Raw genomic sequence first — 20623 nt, 5'->3', positions numbered from 1 at the left:
AACGGGGCGTCATGAAAGGCATTGGCGCACTCGCATTCGTTCGCATATGATACCAGGATCTTGAATAGCAACGACGTGCAATTTTTCTCATTATCAGGCGTTTGAAATGAATAGCGGGTTCAGGCGCACGGTTGGGTTGGCATGCTGCTATGGAGGGACAGTGCTTGCATTGGTTGTGGGCTGGCCTTTGAAGCAATAGAACGTGTATCGAGACTTGCACGAATTATTAGTAGCTGGGGAATAACAAGAAGTGGTCAGTGTATCGAACTTGCAGACCATGCAGCAGACATGAAATGTGACACCTGCAGTCTGAATTCCCTGTTTACCATCATACGCGCAACCTCAGGTAGTGCCAGTAGATACCGGAGCTTTGCAAATGTTCAGCCCACATGACCATCCAAGCTAATGTACAAGCATGACGTTGCTCCACGCCATGAGCTCGGGCGTCCGTCTCGAGACCGCGTTTTCAAGAAATGGAAATGCTTATGATCTTAATATCCTCCTCCGGCTTCTCTTTGTATACTTTGGTATTCTCGATTTTGTGAATAACATCCATCCCAGCAATCGCTCGTCCGAAGATGGTATGCTTGTTGTCAAGCCAGGGCTGCATACATGTCACAGTCAGCGCACCGCCTCATCGTGAAACTGAAAGTAAACGAGAAGACAAGGACTTACCGTCTTTTCGGTGGTAATGAAGAATTGACTTCCATTCGAATTTGGGCCGGCATTCGCCATGCTCACTGTGTAGGCTTTGTCGTGTCTCAAGTTGGAGAACTCATCTGCAAACTCCTTGCCCCAAATACTCTCTCCACCAGTGCCGTCACCAAGTGGGTCACCAGTCTGTATCATGAATTTGCGGATCACGCGGTGGAATATGACGTTGTTGTAGTAGTTGTTGCGCGCGTGTGTGACGAAGTTTTCCACGGCCTTGGGAGCGGCGTCCGGGAAGAGACGGATGGTAATATCGCCGTAGGTGGTGTGGAGAGTAGCTGTAGTGCCTGTTGCGGCGAGTGCTTTGTCGTCTCTTTGTTTGCTGGAGGCAGCAACGCGAGGCTTTTCGTTCTGCACATCACGGGTCGACTTGGTAGCGCTGGCATCGTTAGTGTACATGTAGAAACGGACCTTGCCAGAACCTGTAGTGACGAGCATGGCATCTCTGGCCTCGGCTTCCTGTAGTAACGGGTTCTCGCTCGCTGCCATTTCGACAGTGACAACACCCTTTTTCTCTGGTTGCCCTTGGTAGAGGCACAGCCATAGCGGTCTGATGGATTCTTCCTGGCCGTACAGCTTCACAAGCTTGTTGGTCAGTGTGTTGATCACTTTGACGCCGTACATGCTGCCGTATAGGATGAAATTGCTTGTCTCATCAAATGTCACATTCATGCGACACCTCGTCATAGGCTGGTCGAGCTCTCTTTCGATGGCTATGCGTCGACCAAACTCCATGTCTTCCAGATGCTGGACAGCGGTACCAGCCTGTTGCATGCTGGTGATGGTCTCGATTGATTCGTCGTACGTGCGATGAAGTTTGCCGGTGGCAAAGTCGAAGACGCGGACCTTGCGATCCGGGAATGAAAGCGTCGCAAACTGCTTCCCCGTGGGAGATATGGTAAGCGACGAGGGCACACTTTTTGACTTCTTGAAGTCGAACAGACTGGTAGAGCTCTTCAGCCTCCAAACATTGTCTGGCTTCTCAAAGTTTCCATTGGGCCTCCAGTATTCCACCATACCACCTTGATCGACGCTCACAACACAGTCGAATTCGCTATTGTATGCCATTAGGTTCACTGACGCCCTGTGAACGCTCCTGAGCATGTGTAACGGCTCTGGATTCTCCCCTCTGCCATCGTAAATGCGGATCCAACTGTCTTCTTCGGAGCTGACGGCCAGTTGAGGAAAGCTTGCGCCTCGGCCGTGCAGCCAGCAAACCGCTCTAGGCGTGTACTCGACGCTCAGCATGGCCAGCAGATCGAAGGTGACGACATCGAAGATCTTGATTGTCTTGTCCGAGCCGGAGGTAGCAAAGCTACGGCCGTCGGCGCTCACGTTGACAGACTTGATCTCGCCGGTATGCGCCCTGAATTCTTTGACAAACTCTACGCCGCCAAAGTCCTTTTTCCAGAACTTGACCACGCCGTCGACAGAGCTCGTTATGAGGAAGTCGGTGTGGGGGGTAAAGGTGGTAAAGCACAATTGCTCGCGGTGCATTAGCGATTTGGAGTAGCGGGTCGCGCCGGGCAGCGCAGCGACGTAAAGCTTCTCGTAGGGCAGTTTGCGCTTTTTTCGCTTCGGCGCTGAAGACGGAAGGGCGGGACCAAAGTCATCGTCGGAGGAGGAAGTATCGTCTGGGGAGGTTGTTAGGAACTTGACGCGCAACGGATGCACAAGGGACATACCGTCGTCCAGAGCCTGCACAGGAGCTTTCTTTGCAGAGACGGCGCTGTCAGCCTCCATTTCGGTACGCGAGCGCTTCGCCTTACTCGGCGACTGAGACCCGTCCATTTCCATCATGGGCATGCAATTGAGACCGCCGGGGTGGTGCGGGTTGGTTGTCGCAGGCCCAAGCTTGGAATAATCGAACCTTGGAATGATGCCGCGTCTAAACGCGTGACGTTGCACTATCACACGCGCTTGTCGGACAGTCGGAGAGTTTTGCGGGATACGTCAGGTACGCTAGCACGCCGTTCACGGGTATCCATGCATTGTGATCACGCCTCAGCAGAATACTGTTGTCATGTTCGCAGACGGTGTGGAAAGCCCACCCATTGCTTTCTTTTCTCCTGTTTCAAGTTCAAGTGCTATCATAACGCAAGGGCATCGCCTGCTCTTCTGGCGCTGTGCGAGGAAATGTATGTACGCATTGGGCTCATCACGAATCGGATAAACAGAGTGGGGCAGACGAATCATTGCTCCAGGCTCTTTCTGTGATGCTATCGTACATGATGCCCATGGCTAATCTTCACATCATCATTACCATCCAAACGTAGGTGCTGGCTCATAGCTTCTGGTAGTCCAGCTTGCCCTCTAGCTTCTTCGACTCGGCCATCTTCCGCACTGCCTTGTTGAAATCGTCCTGGTTGATCGAGTCTCGGTAGTCTTTGATGGCGAAGAGGCCGCTGCGATGTGTTAGCCATGTCACAGTTACACGGAAGAGACACTTACGCCTCGGTGACAACGTTGCGAAGGTCGGCACCGTTCATGCCATCGCTCATCTTCACAATGCTCTCGAAGTCGATCTCGCCATCCGTCACTACGCTGCCAGAGTGAATTTTCAGAATCTCGAGACGGCCCACTTCGTTGGGTAGGGGGATTTCGAGTTTGCGGTCAAGACGCCCGGCGCGAAGCAGAGCGGGGTCGAGCGTGTCGGGTCGGTTCGTCGCCATGATGATCTTGGTCTGCCCTAGGTAGTCGAAGCCGTCGAGCTGGTTCAGCAGCTCCATGAGGGTTCGCTGAATCTCACGGTCTGCCGACGTTCCCTCGGAGAAGCGACGTCCGCCAATAGCATCAATCTCGTCCATGAAGATGATGCAGGGCTCGTGCTCCTTTGCGTACCCAAACATCTCACGGATGAGACGCGCCGATTCTCCAATGTATTTGTCGACAATGGCAGAGCTGACGACCTTGAGGAAGTTTGTCTCGAGACTGCTTGCCACGGCGCGTGCCAGGAGTGTCTTGCCCGTGCCTGGCGGTCCGTAGAGTAGCACTCCCTTTGGCGGTTTGATGCCTACCCGTAGAAACAGCTCGGGGTTCTTCAACGGCAGTTCGATGACCTCGCGTAGCTCCCTAATCTGCTCGTTCAGGCCGCCGATGCCGCCGAAGCTGACCTGCCCTGGGTCTTCGAGCGACATGTTGTAGACGAGCGGGTCGACTTCGCGGGGAAGCATGCGCATGATGGTGAGTGTCGTCATATCGAGGGCCACGCGTGTGCCTTGCTTGAGCTTGGCCTTGTCGACCTTGGACCGGCATCCGACGACGTAACGGGGCCCCGAGGATGCCTTGACAATGACTGCGGCGACGTTAGTGTGGCGTCTTTTGGCAGGATGCACACGTGCACGTACATCGCTCCTCGTCCAACTGCTTCAGCACCTCTCCTATTATCTGGCCGACGCTCTGCAGCGCCTTGATGTTGTCTTCGGATACGTCAAAGTCGTGCTGCAGGCCCTTGATGTCCAGTCGCAGCGCCTTGAGCTTGGCCTCCCATTCTCTAGACTCGAGCAGCTTGGACTTGTAGGCCTCGAGAGCGTGCTCGCGCTCCTGGTCGCCGCTTCCGCTCATGGTGGACATGTGCGGCGGCGTGGGTGACGTTGCGGAGGAGCGGCGGCGTGTGGAGGCGGAGGTGATGGCACGCGTGAGGGCGGCGGGCGGTACTTTAAGGCAGCCGAGTTTGCTGCAGAGTCAAGACGGCGTGAATGTGTGCGCAGCCAGCGAAAGGGTCTATCCGCGTTGGGTGGAGTGAGTGTCGGAATGGGAGACGTCGGTGGTGATGGCCACGGCGATGGCCTTGGTGTTGTCCATGTATGTGAGCGAGCTTGGACCAAGACGCCATTTCCGCGGCGAAAGTTAGCCTTCGAAAAAAGTTGGCCGATCAAATTCCTGCAACCACACCCGCAACCGCAATGTCGTCGTCCTTCTTCACCGCGCCGGCCTCACAGCGGAAACGCAAGCGCAGCGAAGCCACCGCCGGCGCCCCCAAACGACGCACCACAGACGCGCATGCTCGCCGCATGCAGCGCGAGGAGTCCATCAGCGGCAGCGACACATCCGAGGGCGACGGCGCACCCACGTTCGACGGCGGCGACGATGCAGACAGCGGCGCTAGCTCTTCGGAAGACGAGCACGAGACGGCGGCGGACAAGCGCCTCAGGCTGGCCGAGCGCTATCTCGACAACATCCGCAACGAGGTCGAGGAGGACGTGGGCTTCGACGCCGAGCAGATCGACAAGGACCTGATCGCCGAGCGACTCAAGGAAGATGTTGCGGAGGGCAAGGGCAGGATATACCGATCCATCGCTGCTGAGCTTGGGTTTGAATATGCATCACACGCCACGGCCTACTCAGGGCTGCAAAAAGCCACCACCGGATGCGCTGTCAAGCTGCCGCATGCCTGGACCATCAGCAAGGATCTCGTCGTCGAGAAGTGGGCAATTGCAGACCCGAAATCGTATGCGCCCGACCCCAACCGACCGTCCAACCTGACGCCGCGCACCACTCCCAAGAGGCTTCTGTGGCGCAAGGGAAACAAGAACAAAAAGGGCGACCGCGCCTTTCTGGGTCACACGGGCGAGATTGTGTCTATAGCCATCTCCGACTCGGGAAAGTACCTGGCCACGGGCGATGTGCATGCGCGTCTGGTCATCTGGGACGCCGACACCCTCACGCCCCGACACCTCTTTACTCGCCATCGAGATGCCGTTCTCTCACTGTCCTTCCGGAGGGGCACCGAGCAGCTCTTCTCCGGCGGCGCAGACCGAGCAGTCATTGTCTGGAGTGCGCCTGAATCTGCGTACATTGAGACACTGGTCGGACACCAGGACGCCGTCATTGGTGTCGCAGGCGGGTTGGAGATGAACCAAGAGACATGCGTCAGTGTAGGCGCCCGCGATCGCACTGCGCGCCTGTGGAGGGTCGTCGAGGAAAACCAGCTCGTCTTCCACGGAGGCGGTACAGCCAGGCAAAAGGGCTTGGACAAGCTGCGCAAAGGCCGATTTGGCAAGACTGTTGACGGAGACGACAAACAGGATCAAGACGTCGGCGCCAGCCTCGACGACGATGCGCCCATGGCATATGCCGAAGGCTCCATCGATTGCGTCGGCCTTCTCGACGCCGGCTTGTTTGTCACAGCATCGGACAATGGAGCCTTGTCGTTGTGGTCTGTCAACCGGAAGAAGCCCCTTTTTACATATCCACTTACCCATGGCCGCGATCCACCGCTCTCGCCCGAGCAAATGTCAGCCAACGACGACGCCGCAACATCGACAAAGCCCGGTCCGCGGCTACCGCGCTACGTGACTGCGCTTGCTACCGTTCCCTTTGCCGACTTGATCCTCACAGCGAGCTGGGACGGCTGGATACGCGCCTGGAGGATTACAGCCGACAAGAAGAGCATTGAGCCCGCGGGCAAGATAGGACGTGTGCCGATTGCGGAAGACGAGTCCATGGTCAATGGCAGCTCTAGGGACGATGCTATTCTCATACGAGGCATTGTGAATGGTCTTGCAGTTCAGGAGAGAGGAGACAGAGGCAAGGATGGGCTGTGCGTGGTGGCTGCCGTGGGCAAGGAGCCCAGGTTAGCCAGATGGATGTCTGCAAAGGCCAAGAACGGCATTCACGTCTTCGAGGTACCGAGAAGAAGCCTGGCAAACGGCACAACTGAGGGCGAGGAGGAGGGTTAGGAAGCATAGGCGAGAAGTCACTTGCATTGCGAGGCGTTTGTGGATGCATATTAGATACCAATTCTCATGACGCATTTAGTGACGACTTCTGGTCGCCTTCTTACACTGGGTGCAGCGAGACTCGGTCTCACAGATGGCTAGGGTATGCGTGATGAATGGCTCTGAGCTTGCTGTCTTGACGTTGGGTGTCGTGACGGTGGGCGGGAACTCGTTGCACGCCAGGCCCACAGCCTAGGCCAAGTCGACTGCCGCACCGGTGACGTTGGTGTCGAAGAAGCAAGCAGTGGGCGCTACACGTGGCCGTCGGCATGAGTGCATTTGAGTCGGGCAGCCAGGCGGTCAGTGAGGCTGCTGAGCTGGACACGTAGCCGCCTAGACGAGGCGTGGATAACTCGCAGCAGTGCGAGGCGGGTTGGGTGAGGTTAAGAGGCAGATGGCCGTCGTCGTCGTCGGACTCCAGCTGCGTCTGCCCACGGCTACATCCACGGCCCGTCGCCAGACCATGCACGCGTCGGCACACAGCTTTGCCCGACATCTGCATCAGAGTTGGAGAGTTGGGGCAGCATCGCCTTTTCCGTGTTGGCCAGGTGGACGCGCTAGCACAACGGCAGCGGCCCAACCCAACTGCAGTGCTGGACTCGCTTCACCCGCTCAGCCGCCCAGCGCTCTTTGCTCTCCTGCCCGCCCCAAGACAGCGACTGTCCCGCACGACCGCCGTCTGCCGGTCGCACCCAGTGTGTGTCGTTGCTGTAACTGTACAGACTGTTGTAGTGCAGCGCTTCTGGCCCTCGCGCCCGCACTTCGCAGCCCCTCGACTGCTCCACCTTGGCCGTTGCATTGCATCCCATCCCCTCCCCTCCCATCCCATCCATCCCATCGCCCGCACCCCGCCGCCCGGACAAGGTCATGCCGTTAGTCCTAGCCCATCTGCCCCACGGTCGCGCCCTGCCCCAGGCTGCGTCGCGCCGCTATCATGTCAAGGGCGACACTAACGTGGCCATCAGACTCCGGAAGGGAATCACTGTCAACAACCACACGGGCGCCTTCGAAGACGACGACGACGACTTCACCGACGACGACTCGGCCGGCATCCAGGTAGTCTCGGCCAGCGAGGACGAGTACAGCACCTCGGACGCGACCGACGAAGACGCCGAGGAGGAGCAGAGCGACGACGACATCCCAGAGGACGACACAGACGACAACGAAGAGGACGAGGGCTCGTGGGACTACATCGACGAGATCAACCCTTCCGACTCTGCCTCGCGCCCTCGCCTTGTCCACCGTCAGCCTGCGCCGCACCACGCGATCCCCCCACCTGCTGTAGCCCCCCCGCGAGCACCTCGACCCAAGCCCTCGCACCGCGACCGAGCCTCTTCGCGCCACGCAGCCCCCGTACCAGACCCTCCCTCGCGCCTCCCGAGCCACAGCCGCAGCCGCAGCCGCAGCAAGCTGGAGCGCGCACGCAGGCCGCGGAGGCCAAGGCCCCAATCCGTCCACCACCAGGACCCTCTCGACGGCGAGGATGACGACGACGACTACCCATACGCCCCGTCGGCCCGCCCTGGCCACCCTCCCGGCCATCCCAGTGCTGGCTGGGGCCACATTCCCCAGCATGCCCCCAACGGCTACGCCCCAAGCTTGATGTCGGATCCACGCTTCCCATATGCCTTCCCCGGCGGCGGCACCCAGTCGCCTGCGGGCCAGCTGGTTCCGTTTGGCCACGACACACACGCCGCCTATGCTCAGAATCCCTTTGCGCCCAATGGACAGAATCCCTTTACCCAGGGCCCCCCTTCGGCTGCAGATCCGCGAGCCGGCTACTTTCCCGAATACCAGGACTCGCGCCATCAGGACTCGCGTCCGCCACGCAGAGGCCATCGCAACTCCATGCCGCCAGCGCCCCCGGGGGACATGATGCCTTATTCGCCAATGGGCTACTACCCACCATACGGCGCCCCACCGTATGGCATGCCGCCTCACATGTATCCGCCTTATGGACATGCACAGCATCCCTCCCCTCCGCCGCAGCACCCTCCCTCGAAGCGCCCTACCCCGAAGCCCCAGCCCGAAGAAGAACACCATCCGCCCGCCGCGCCTGCTCCACCCCCACCACCCCCACAACCCCAGCCCCCTCAAACTCCGGCTATGCAGATGCAGCTCCAGCCAATGCAGCAGCCAATGCAACAGCCAATGCAGCAACAACAGATGCAGCAGCAACTCATGCAGCAGCCCATGCACCAGCAGCTCATGCAACAGATGCACCCCATGGCCATGATGCCTCCGCCACCGCCTCAACAATCTCCGCAACCCGACCCAAAAGAAGAGGGCATGCTCTCTAAGCTTGAGAAGCTCTTGCTAGGCAAAGAGGAGGAAGAGAGAAAGGCAGCCGAGAAGGCGAGAAGAGACGCCGAGCTGGCCAAATTTGATCGCCTTGAGAACCTGCTCATCTCTCAGCAAGAAGCCAAAATAGAGAAGGAGAAGGCAAAGAAAGAGGCGGCTGAGAAGGCTGCACAGGAAGCTGCCGAGGCAAAGAAGAGGGGCGACGAGGATAAGCTCGCCAAGCTCGAGAGCCTTATCCTTGCCCAGAAAGACGAGCAACTCAAGCGTGAGGCGGCCGCGGACGCGGCTCGTGCAGCCGAGAAGGCAGCCGCAGATGCAGAGGCCACCAAGATTGCCGAAGAGAAGAAAGCCGCTGCGGAAAAGGCAAAGTCACTGCTCGAAGCAGCGCAAAAGGCACGCGAGGAGGCCGAGAAGAAGGCGGCCGCGGAAGCCGAAGAGACCAAGAAGGCCCATGAGAAGGCTTTGGCAGAGGCAAAGGCTGCTGCAGATGAGCTTGAAAAGGGAAAGAAGGCCGCGGAAGAAGAAGCTGCGAAGCTGAAGCCCTCCGATGCTCCAAAGGCCCCGATCAAGTTCAAGGACGCCGTTGGCCGCAAGTTTAGCTTTCCGTGGGAACTATGCAAGACTTGGAAGGCATGTCCCACCAACAACGAGTTCAAGTCCAATGCTAACATTCTATCAGGGTATGGAAGAATTGATCAAACAAGCTTTCCTGCATGTCGATGTGATTGGTCCTCATGTGCATGAAGGCCACTACGACCTCGTCGGACCTGATGGCGAGATCATCCTGCCCCAGGTTTGGGAAACCATGATTCAACCCGACTGGGCCATCACCATGCACATGTGGCCAATGCCTGAGCCTCCACCACCTCCGCCCGAGCCGCCTAAGGAGGCATTTCCTCCGCCACCGCCCCCTCCACCGGATGCTCAAATGTTCATGTCAAGCCATCTTCCACTTAAGGGAAAGGGCAAGAGGGACAAGAGCCGGAAGCGAGAATCTCTGTCACATGCACACATTGTGCAACTCCCACCTCCTCCAGTCGGCTTGCCTGCGGGAGCAATGGCTCCTCCACCACCACCACCGCCACCTCCTGGGCATTCTGCTGGCGGTCCGCTACCACCCCCACCTGCAGTTGTTGTCATGCCTAGCGGTAGTGGCAGCTCTGGGAGTTCTTCCCGCAAGAAGCCCGCCCCATCACCGTTCTTCAGATGGGCTGCTGGTACCACCGCTCGCAAGGATTCTGTCAAGAAGAAGAAGTAAGATTGAAACACATGGAAACAAAGCAGTTGCAATTGCAGCGGTGGTATATTGCGATCGATCCCACGGCACACCCTGTGTTGTGTTCCTCGTTCGCGCCTTGTTTGTCATCGTGTACATGCGCTTGGCTGGTCTTACGTCTCTTAGCCATTTCCTCCGTGCTTCCTTCGCTCAGCTATGCACATGCTGTGGCAGCGTCAGGAACAGCGTGTTTTTGCTTTGCAAATTATTGTATGTGGACTTGGGACTGTTTGTTTATGATTGTGCAGAAAAGCTCAGATATACCATGGTCGTTTAGCGTTGTACATTTCGTATTGCGTATCGCTTTGGCTTCTGGAATACGCCTTCTGCTTCGGCGTTGTGCTCAAGTTTGATTCGTCCTTTTGCAATCGCAAACGAACGCACGGACGACGGACTGGTGATTTTGATTATCGCGTGCTGGGACTGATGAAAGGTGACGAGAATATGAGAAATGGATCTATACAAACGAAAGCGCATGTTCTCGCTCCCATTGCACCGTGACCGGGAATATACGCTTGAAATAACAGCAACATCACAACGTTGCCCAGATAGGCGTATTGAATAATGTCGAACTAATATATAGCCGCCCGGAAAGTCCACCAGATCGCTTTCAAAGCTGCTCTTCGCAACCCCGCTCATTCCGATCTCCTAGTTTTGGAAGAATTTCTAGCAACAGACGCAAAGGTATACATGGTCATGACACCAGAGCGGAGCTCCAAAATGTTCATAGCCATGAAGTCGGCTATGAACATGTTGGTTGTGATGGGGAAAGTCCTGGAGCACCAGATACAAGGAGTCAAGAAAGACAAGCCAGGACTTGCGGAGAGAAGGAGCAAGTGGGACCAGGACCGCAAAACGCAGAGTGGAGGAGAGAAGCAGAGGCCAGACAACCGAAGGCGATGACGAGAGGTTTGGATTTGGAACGGTGTAGCGTGGCGAAGGGCAGGACACGTGAAGACTGCAGTCCACTAACGGGGGTGTGAGGCAACGCAGGCTGTTCTATTTCCAGCATTCCAGAAGCATGTATCACGCATCTAGGTAGGTAGCATCGGCGACCAAATCTTGGAACCGACAGGTAGCCAGAAAAAGCTTGTTTGCTTAATTACTTCTGCCCGGTATTGTTTCTGCGGGGTACCTTACCGTACCAAGCTTCCGGAAGGCAGGCTCCGCCCCTGAGCTACCAGTCGTGCGCGACACTTCTACCACATTCCGGGCACACCTTTACGCTCGAGCAACATGTTTTTTCCCGATTCTGCGTCTCCACTCGTGTTTCTTGTCGCGAGAATCGTTTCTGCAGCTGCATCATGTAAAGGAGGCGCCTCCGTCCGTGACGTTCGGATGTGGAGCTGAATCTCCCTTGCACAACATGCAGAAAGCGACCCTGGCGCTGATCACTTCCTTTCTTGCCTACCGCGTGCGGCAAAGCAACAGTGTGATGTTATTTTTTGAGGCTGCTCAACAAACCGATGTCTGAGGCATAGCTTCTCGTCGCTAAGGACGCGAGCCAGCCACGGGGATGCGCACGCACGATGACAGCACGAACGCCCCTAGACCTACCGTGTTACCACAAAGGCATGGGCCAGTAGACGGGCATATAATCTGCAGAGGTCTGCACGTCGGAAACGGCACGCTCGTTCCATTTCGTCCTGCTCAATATGAAGTGGACTTCTTCTTTAACGCTTGGTGCTGCCGTCTTGGTCACCTTCTCCACAGCGCAGGATAACACGATCAACGACCGCCAGCCCACAGTGAGTGCACCGCATGAAAACCCGTGGAAGACCCTTTCCGAGGAGGAAGCTGCTAGTGTCAATGAACTTCTCCAAGAGCGAATGAGCTTGACTGGCAACCAAGGATCTAGCCGTGATAGTTACGTGTAAGTCGACCATTGTTAGACACCTCTCACTCGCCGGACACTAATGCGATATCAGAGTACAGCTCGCTCTTCTTCATCCCAACAAGACGGATACTCTTCCCTTCCTTGACAGCAATGCTACGGCTCCAAAGCGCTATGCGCGAGCTACTGTTCAAAGCGGTACCACCAACTCGACAGACAAGCACTGGCAAGAGTACATGGTGGGACCATTGCCAGCAACCAATGCGACTGCGGTCGAACCGTTGACTTTCCCGTTCCAAAACTCCCAACCAGGTCGAACACAAATGCATCCCATGTATTCACCCAGCGACGCGACGAGTTTCTTTACGAGGTTCGCGACAGAGACTGAGGATATCTCAATGCAATTGTTCAACACTGTGAGTGGAAGCCAGCCACAACATACAACAACAAAGGCTTACATGCATGCAGACTTTTCTTACTGGTAGCATTGGTCTTAGATTTGGAAGCCCGTTCTGGGATGAAGAGGGCCGAACCATCTCCTGGGCAGGAGCATTTGCGGACCCTGGCACCAATCTCAGCAGTGTTACCGTCGAGCCACTCGGATTCGCTGTGAAATTTGACTTGACCGGACCAATCTCGGATACCTGGAAAGCTGTCGGTTGGTACTCGTATGGCAAATTTTATGCCAGCACAGAAGAGTTCCGTGCCGCAATTAACGCTCCCGACTATGAGACGCCACCACCAAACGTACTGGGAAACTGGACGTCTACCGACAGGCAGGGAACGCCCATGCCTTTGGACAACCTACCGCCGCCGGCTTCTGTCGCCCAGGGCGACCAGCGATTCAAGATCGATACGGAAGAGGGATATATATCCTGGATGGACTTCACCCTCTATCATGCCGTCTCTCAGGACCTTGGCCTGTCGTTGTTTGACATCAAATACAAAGGCAGACGCATCATTTACGAGTTGTCCTTGCAGGAGGCTCTGACATCATACTCCGGCTCCGACCCTTTCCAATCACAAGCGACCTTCTTCGATACCACGAGTGGTATGGGATCGACCTTGCAGCCTCTTGTCAGAGGCTATGACTGCCCTAGTCATGCTACATACCTGCCTGCAACATGGACAGAAGGCGACACGGTCAAGACGCAAGCCGACGCTATATGTTTGTTCGAATTCGACGCGGGCTACCCAATCCGTCGCCATTCCTTTTCACCATCCGCGCCACACACTAGCGTAGCAAAGAACATCCAGTTCGTCATGCGCACGGTAGCCACAGTAGGCAACTACGACTTCCTCATCGACTACAGCTTCTTCTACGATGGCGGTATCGAGGTTTCTTCACGCTTTTCTGGATACATTGCCGCTGCTTACTGGGAGGATCAGCCTGAGTACGGCTTCCATATACACGACTTCCTTTCGGGTAGCTCGCACGACCACACCCTCACTTTCAAGGTCGACCTTGACATCAACGGCAGGAAGAACAGTGTACAAAAACTACAGTTTGTGCCGACTTCGACAGCGTATCCTTGGAGCCAGGGTCGCGTATACAATACATTCAAGGCTGAGCGATCTTGGGTAGCCGACGAGAGCCAGTCCATGATCAATTGGGCCGAGAACGATAACGTGTTGTACGCCATTGTCAATAGGGACACACCGAACCCGTATGGCGAGTACCCAGGTTACAGAATCAAAAGATCTGCCGGCACCATCCACCTTACACAAACGAACTCGACAAACACTGGCAAGACAGGTGCCTTTGTGACTCACGACTTCTATGTCACACAGCAAAAGGACACTGAGCCAAGAGCTGCGGATGCCAATAACCAGTTCTCCAAGGACGATCCGCTTGTCAATTTTGAGACTTTCTTTGACGACGAGAGTCTGGATCAAGAAGATTTGTTCGTAAACCCACCTCCTTTCTCCATCTATTGTTGATACTGCACCCCGTAATATATCAACTACTAACAGAACACAGAGTGCTTTGGTTCAACCTCGGCATGCACCATCTTCCGCACACCGGCGACTTGCCCAATACTATGTTCAGCTCTGCTCATTCGGCCATGAGGTTCGAACCGCTCAACTACCTTGTAGGCGATCCCTCTGTCTCGAGCAACCAGCAGGTCAGGATTGAATACGATGCAGAAGGTGCTGTCCTGAATGTGGATGAGTTCGGCAAAATGGCTGCCAACAAGACCTGTATTTGATTTACTTCTACATGGATGTCTACATACTGTTGATCGCGCAACATTCCGTCATTACTGTTCATGGTTCTCATTATTCAAAAGTTCTACTACAAGCTGTTTCCAGCTCTGAGGTGCTTCCGTCATGGTTCCAAGCTGTGATAAGCGTGATGAAAGGTGGCTTTTTGTAATTATCTAGCTCTCGCCCCAACTCCCAATCAGATCATGACTGCTTCAAATATGAGGGGTACATCTTTCATCGGAACGCCTTCTCGTATACGTACATGCGAGAACAACTTGATGCGGGTAAAATGAAATGTGCCGCCCACAGGATCCAGGCCCTCGCCTTCCAACCCTTCGCCCTCAACAATGAGTCGGACTCGCTTATAAGTCCTGCTACGATCCCATGTAGGTTTCATTCCGCGGACAATGCCTCATTGCATTTCCCAACGTGTCATCGCTGAGTACATCATAGACCGATACGTAATACATGTGCAGCACCCGAGTTGGATAAGCGCAAAGTCCGTGCGGACGACGTGTCATGCGCATCCGTGGTGCCCGCAATCAGGTGTTTTCGATCGAAGCCGTGCACACTTCTTCAATAACGAGGCAGTTTTGTAAACTTTGTGATTGTCGCTACTAGCATTACAAAGCGATGTTCGTCTCAATTAGATTTCGTGATGCTTTACAGCAACCAGTATGCCCTGTCTGTGCTTGACAAGACGACTACATTCACTTTGGAGCCTTTCTCATCGCACACCTCTTGTTCCAAATATTAATCTTCAACAGTCCGTCTGCTTGGAAGGTCGGACTTCCGGATATCTGTGCATAAAACCACGGTACAGTACAATGCGCCCTGTACTTTCTATCTGCCCATTGCAATCTTCAGGACACACTCAGCGGCTTGACGTACTGTTTCCAGATGTCTAAGAACGCCATCCTGTCCTTCCTGCTCTGGAACTTGATCTCTAACGCCGAATACCCAAACCGGTTCAGATTAGCAGCCCTCGAGAAACCACCACCACCCGATATATTTTTCAAAGGAATCGGCGAGCCGCTCAACGACCCTGAAGTAACGCTGTCTGATCGAGAAAACCGTAGCATTTCCATAGAGTCGTTGCGTTTCTTGCGAGACGGATTCGCTGCTTCGGAATCCGTCTGTGTGGATGACTTGCGGCGTTTGAAAAGCTTATCAGTCGCCCAACGCGGTGCGTCTTTTGAGAAGAGAAGCGTAAGCTTGTCACTGTCTTTCTTATAGACCGACTCCGTGAGCCATTCGAATGCGTAGTGCGGCTCCTCGACCCAGTGCCCATCCTCTTCCAATGCGCTCGTGTAAAACAGCAGGATCAAGACCTCAGACGTAACGAGCCCACCATCCGCTAGATGCGTCTCGGTACGCCGCCACAGCCGCAAATTTCTTCCACGACATTCAGTCGGATTGTGATCCGAGGATATGCTCGATATGGGTCGATCAAATTCGAGATTAGCAGAGTCGGCACCGTTGTTGGTGTACAACAAGGTCTGGAATCTGTTTGCTGATTCGTGGCCAATGAACGTGTACTTGATGTCAACATACTGCTTGTTGAGTTTCCCGAACGAGCTGCGCGGAAAATCGACAGACACTGCACCGTCAACATACGTGGTAGTCAAGGGTATCGCTGGCCCGGTAGCAGGAAAGTGCTGTTCAGTCCATGTTCGAAGCTTCCCGTCTTGGCTAGAGTGATAGACTGTTCGCAGCGAGATGCCAGTATCTTCTCGATATCGCCACCGAACCTCGCACTCGTGATTTTCGGATCCGTACTTCAGAGACTTTCGTTCGACCTGAACGTTGCGACATATTCGCTTCCAGTCGAGTGCAGCGTCTCCTAATGCCATGGTTGCCAGGGATGTGCGCGAGAGACTGCGCCGCAAAGTGGGAGATAAGGGCTTCTCTGAGGCAGTACCCGTTGACGACGGTGATGCGGGCGAAGAGCTTTCGCTACAGGCAACTGTGGAACTAAAAGGTATCCTATTAGGCTCAAGCGATGTCGGTCTAGGCGACTGCGACCAATCGACTGATCCAAAGTAATCTTGAGACGATGGCTGTAGACTCAAGGTCGGGCGGTTGCTGCCCGTGGAGTCACTCAAGCTGTCTTGGCCAAACATGGTGAAGTTCCCGGAGTGATCTGTCTCGAGGGTATAGGTTCGCAATGGAGCTGGTGGCATGTTGCGGACCTGCTGCTTCATCGCGTCGCTTGGGACCAAGTGTGAGCGTTTCTCCGCCGTAGCTCGCTTTGCGCGATTCTCCTCGATGAAAATCGCGTCATCGACCTGCCGTCTCAGATGATATAGTACAGCAGCTGTCTGAACATCACCAGTAGAAAACGTAGCAGGTGTGTCTCCCAGAGAAAGAGGCCGCGATAGTCCCGCTTCTTGAGCAACACGTTCGTCCTCACTTTGCAGCCATCGATCAAAGATTTTCCATTCGCTGAACAACGGGTGTTCGTCGGAAGACGCGAGTGCCAGTGGTGCGCGGTTGCTTGGAACACTAAGAGTGTTTGTGGAGTAAGCGCGGCCGCCTAGATTTACTGTACGAGACGGCGCAGCGTCGAGAAGACGCTGAGTCTGCTTGGTTGCCTCGAGATGTAGCCGCCTAACGACGGTCAGCGACTGTTGTTTCGAGTACGAAAGAGGCTTACAATTGCAGAAAGGAAATGCACATGTTCAGCGCTTGGTAATGGCCGCTGATCTGTTTCCTCAGCCCATCGATCTCCTTTTCCATCCCGATGTATCTGATCGTGAAGATGAACTTCTTGACGGTCATCTTCTTATCGACGAGATGTTCAGCGTATGGCTCCAGGGTCTTTTCACACTTCTTCAGCGTGTCTTCGAAATCCTGGACAGGGAATGCTGCGCGTTGTTATCTCGCGTCAGTGCATGCCGCAAATGTAGTACACAGATGAACGCTCACGTAGCGGCTGGCCATATTGTTTCATTAGCTCGCCCAGCTCTTTGAGACAGCCATGGAATGTGGTGAATTCCTTAACAAGCCCACTGACTTGCGCTTCCGAATTTTCGTTGGCATCTAGTGGCAATGATGAGCGAGGTGGTCCCTGATGACTGCCACCAGAGGGGGGTAGCTGGCGCCATACCTTTGAACGCAAGATATACACGGGTCGAAATCTCCAACAATTTCAGAACATCGGACGGACTGCACCCAAAGGACATATTCGTAGGGTTGCGCCGCGCTCAAGCGCAACAGAGTTTGTGTAAAGACTGCTCATACGTTATAGAACTGTTGGTGCACAGTAGGGACAATCATCGTCCAAGCATCAGGCTTCCATGAAAAGGACAAGCAGGTGTAGTAAGAACCACCTGAGCTTACGGTCGTCTCTTCGTCACGCGTCCGATAGAGCTAGCCTAAGGTAGACCGCTCCGGCATCTGGGGGGTGGCTCACGGCGCTGCTGACATCCTGCTACCGCTCAGGCACGCAAACTCGTCGAAGCCTTCTACTGTCGGCAGCAATCAGGGCAGCCCAGGGCAGCCATGAGCTTATCCAAAGGTGGCGGACAGCTCGTGTTTGTGCATGTGGCGGTATTAGAATGGTACGCCTAATTCGGCATAGTAGCTTTTGGCGTTCAATGAGGTTGCGAAGATCAACACGTGGGGGAGCGAACGGCCATGGTCGACTACCAGACGGGCCAGCCAACTCCAGGGCTCGATTCAGCCACGCGTGGCTTTCCCTTGGAATCTCGGAACATGTTTTGATGCAGCCTGCACGAACTCACAAGGAACCGGATTTCATAAAGCAAGATGCTGTTGCCCACTCATCGCAGCGTTCGCAGCTGAACGACCTCGGAAGCATCGCAGACGGGAGGAGCCGGAGAATGCACCATGATTTAGACATCAGCAGCAACCACACACTCCAAAGGATTCCAGTGATGAAGGCCTGGACGCTTGGATCGCGGCAATGAACGCCACCAAGCCTGACTTCGGCGAACCAAACGAGATTGGATGCGCTGATTGAGAACGCACGAATAGCACCAGTTCGCATGCGTCCTCTTCTGTTGACCGGTTTGCCTTGTGGTATCGGGCTATGCACGCTGTCTGAAATCTGCCTTCGGTAGTCCGTGTCATGGTGGAGGCTGAAGCTTTGCGCATTCACAATATGAAAGATGCTGCCCCACGGCGGTTCTGCACGACAGACCCCGTTACATACTGACTATTGCCGGAACCCTCGCACGTAGGTACAACTACCATACTGTTACAGTTCTGTCACCCCTATCGCTACAATGGGCCTCCGTAAATGGATCATGCGTCCAATGAGAGGCCATCAAGTTGGGGTGCCGGACATAACAACAGGCGGGAGCGGTATACCGGTAGGTTTCCCTCTGCCACTCGTAGTAGTCCTAGGATCGATCTTCTCTCGCTAATCCGATGGACAGGAGATAAGGCGTCGACGGTGGACTCTCGCGACGATTGATTCAGCGCCCTTCCAAGTCTGGGTAGTAGTAGTAGCTGGGATCGGCTTCCTAACAGATTCGTTCGGCCTTTTTGCTTTGAATGTCGTTACCCCCATGCTCGGTTATGTCTACTGGCCTAATCGCAACGAAGGCGGTATACCCTCGGTGCCGTCCTCTGTCAAGACAGCCATGATGTGTTCCACACTAGCGGGTACAATGGTCGGCCAGATAGGATTCGGCTTCGCGGCAGACATATTGGGCCGACGAAAAATGTATGGTCTTGAGCTGGTAATCGTCATCGTTGGCACAATGCTGCTGCTCATGAGTTCGAACGGGGAGAAGAACAGCATGGCAATTGGAGGATGGCTGATCACCTGGCGAGCGATCATGGGTAAGAAGCGAATTGATGTACGAATGCATCGTAAGACTGACGATAACTAGGGATCGGTATCGGGGCGGACTACCCTTTGAGTGCTGTAGGTATTGTTTCCAACGTGACCGTGCTGATGCTAATCGTGGGTTCAGGTCATTACTGCCGAGTTCGCACCTCGCAAACATCGTGCGCGAATGTTGAGCTGGGTTTTCTTCGCCCAACCTGTTGGACAGCTGCTCGCCAATGTTCTATCACTTGCTGCAGTGGAGTCGTACAAGCCATGGATCAAGGAGGCCACGCAGTCTTGTCAGCCTGCCGACTTGGAGTGCTTCCGAGCTATCGATCGACTTTGGAGGCTCGTAGTTGGGATCGGCATTGTGCCGGCTCTCATCGCTCTGCTCTTTCGATTCACGATACCAGAGAGTCCGAGGTATACGCTGGACATCTTGCAAAACACAAAAAGCACCCTCGAAGATACGGCGAACTACTTTGGTGCGCCCGGAACAGACCCCGAACATGGCGAGAGGGAGCTGCTAGATCTGGCTGCAACACAGGAAGTTTCGAGGCCTGTATCGAGGCAATCGACCAACGCTTCGGTGATTGCACCCGGCGAGGAGATTGAGAGCGATAGTGACTCCGGACACCGCCTCAGTGACGTACATCTTCGTCCCGCCGCAGCGCCTCGCGGCCGGCTTCCTCCAGGCGACCCGGATTTTGTTCCTCCACTTGCCTCGTGGGCCGACGCAAAACAATTCTTTATAGCGGAGAAAAACTGGCAGTACCTTCTAGGAACGTCGTTGGCCTGGCTGTTTCTCGATTTCGCGTGTAGGTACACTGCCAGACCACTGCGGTAAAACCACTAACTTTGAGACAGTCTATGGGTTGGGCCTCTCTTCACCAGAAATTGTCAGCCACATCTGGCAGGGACACAACAACAGCAGATCTTCCGTCTACCAGACGTTGAGTGATAATAGCAAACACACCCTGGTGATGGTTTCCATAGGGACAGTTGTCGGCGGCCTGCTAATGATCAAGATTGTCAAGCATGCTTCGCCAAAAGTGATTCAGTTCTGGGGGTTCTTGGTTCTATTCGTTCTCTTCATCGTAACCGGAAGTGCTTGGACCAACCTACTCGACAGCAGTCGCTCGGGACTCATTGTGCTTTACGTGCTCAGCCACATCGCCTTCAACCTGGGACCGAATGTGACGACTTTTAGTAAGTGATATCCGTGTGCGACCTGTTGTGAAACATCTACTAATTTCGTGCATCAAGTTATCCCTGCCGAGATATTCCCTACGAGGTACCGGTGCACCTGTCACGGCATAGCTGCGGCTAGTGGCAAACTCGGGTGAGGACAAACCGCGGAAGCACTGCATATGAGACATTTACTGACTTCGAAAACTCGCACCATAGGTCTTGGGTGGTGCAAGTCTTTCTGGCATATGCATTCCAATCCGACAAATCCGAACCCACAAGCGATTTTGAATGGGAACGCAAGAATTTCGGACATATTCTGCAAGTAATGAGCGCTTTCATGCTAGCAGGTGCCGTAACAACATATTTCTTGGTCCCGGAAACAAGAGACCACGATAACAAGAGTCGGACACTGGAGGTTTTGGCGTGTGGCAAGAAGGTTATCGATGAGCTGAACCGCCAGCGGAAGAAGGAAGATGAAGACGACTGAGATGGATTGTACCAGAATGAACTTGATGAAGTTAGGGAAGATACGGTAGTCGGTTGCAGATGATGAAGCAATGGACAAGCGTAGTAGCGTAGTC

At 54.8% G+C, this 20623-nt stretch overlaps 8 protein-coding genes across 8 annotated transcripts; 4 read left to right on the top strand and 4 right to left on the bottom strand.

Annotated features, from left to right (window-relative positions):
* Positions 1-466: 466 nt before the first annotated feature.
* Positions 467-2508, bottom strand: J4E92_010617 (uncharacterized protein; the record flags this gene model as incomplete). Its single annotated transcript, XM_051501954.1, has 3 exons — positions 467-604; positions 676-2345; positions 2397-2508. The coding sequence occupies 3 exons, from the start codon at positions 2506-2508 to the stop codon at positions 467-469; spliced, it is 1920 nt and encodes a 639-aa protein (XP_051347856.1).
* A 487-nt stretch (positions 2509-2995) lies between these two features.
* On the bottom strand, positions 2996-4275 carry RPT4 (26S proteasome subunit rpt4; the record flags this gene model as incomplete). The annotated part of the gene is made up of 3 exons (XM_051501953.1): positions 2996-3116; positions 3163-4006; positions 4059-4275. The coding sequence occupies 3 exons, from the start codon at positions 4273-4275 to the stop codon at positions 2996-2998; spliced, it is 1182 nt and encodes a 393-aa protein (XP_051347855.1).
* Positions 4276-4616: 341 nt separating this feature from the next.
* On the top strand, positions 4617-6392 carry J4E92_010615 (uncharacterized protein; the record flags this gene model as incomplete). Its single annotated transcript, XM_051501952.1, has 1 exon — positions 4617-6392. The coding sequence occupies one exon, from the start codon at positions 4617-4619 to the stop codon at positions 6390-6392; it is 1776 nt and encodes a 591-aa protein (XP_051347854.1).
* Positions 6393-7298: 906 nt separating this feature from the next.
* J4E92_010614 (uncharacterized protein) lies at positions 7299-9990 on the top strand (the record flags this gene model as incomplete). Its single annotated transcript, XM_051501951.1, has 2 exons — positions 7299-9314; positions 9412-9990. The coding sequence occupies 2 exons, from the start codon at positions 7299-7301 to the stop codon at positions 9988-9990; spliced, it is 2595 nt and encodes an 864-aa protein (XP_051347853.1).
* A 1673-nt stretch (positions 9991-11663) lies between these two features.
* J4E92_010613 (uncharacterized protein) lies at positions 11664-14052 on the top strand (the record flags this gene model as incomplete). The annotated part of the gene is made up of 4 exons (XM_051501950.1): positions 11664-11881; positions 11937-12258; positions 12311-13746; positions 13824-14052. The coding sequence occupies 4 exons, from the start codon at positions 11664-11666 to the stop codon at positions 14050-14052; spliced, it is 2205 nt and encodes a 734-aa protein (XP_051347852.1).
* An 861-nt stretch (positions 14053-14913) lies between these two features.
* Positions 14914-15903, bottom strand: J4E92_010612 (uncharacterized protein; the record flags this gene model as incomplete). Its single annotated transcript, XM_051501949.1, has 1 exon — positions 14914-15903. One exon carries the CDS (start codon positions 15901-15903, stop codon positions 14914-14916), a length of 990 nt encoding a protein of 329 aa, XP_051347851.1.
* A 799-nt stretch (positions 15904-16702) lies between these two features.
* Positions 16703-16993, bottom strand: J4E92_010611 (uncharacterized protein; the record flags this gene model as incomplete). The annotated part of the gene is made up of 2 exons (XM_051501948.1): positions 16703-16903; positions 16979-16993. 2 exons carry the CDS (start codon positions 16991-16993, stop codon positions 16703-16705), a joined length of 216 nt encoding a protein of 71 aa, XP_051347850.1.
* A 1307-nt stretch (positions 16994-18300) lies between these two features.
* Positions 18301-20529, top strand: J4E92_010610 (uncharacterized protein; the record flags this gene model as incomplete). Its single annotated transcript, XM_051501947.1, has 7 exons — positions 18301-18387; positions 18454-18862; positions 18913-18947; positions 18997-19669; positions 19719-20060; positions 20118-20193; positions 20259-20529. 7 exons carry the CDS (start codon positions 18301-18303, stop codon positions 20527-20529), a joined length of 1893 nt encoding a protein of 630 aa, XP_051347849.1.
* Positions 20530-20623: the final 94 nt, after the last annotated feature.

The sequence above is a fragment of the Alternaria infectoria genome, assembly GCF_024043175.1.
Source record: "Alternaria infectoria strain BMP 0036 chromosome Unknown scaffold_39, whole genome shotgun sequence".
NCBI lineage: Eukaryota > Fungi > Ascomycota > Dothideomycetes > Pleosporales > Pleosporaceae > Alternaria > Alternaria infectoria.
This window is presented reverse-complemented; position numbering and strand designations above follow the sequence as displayed.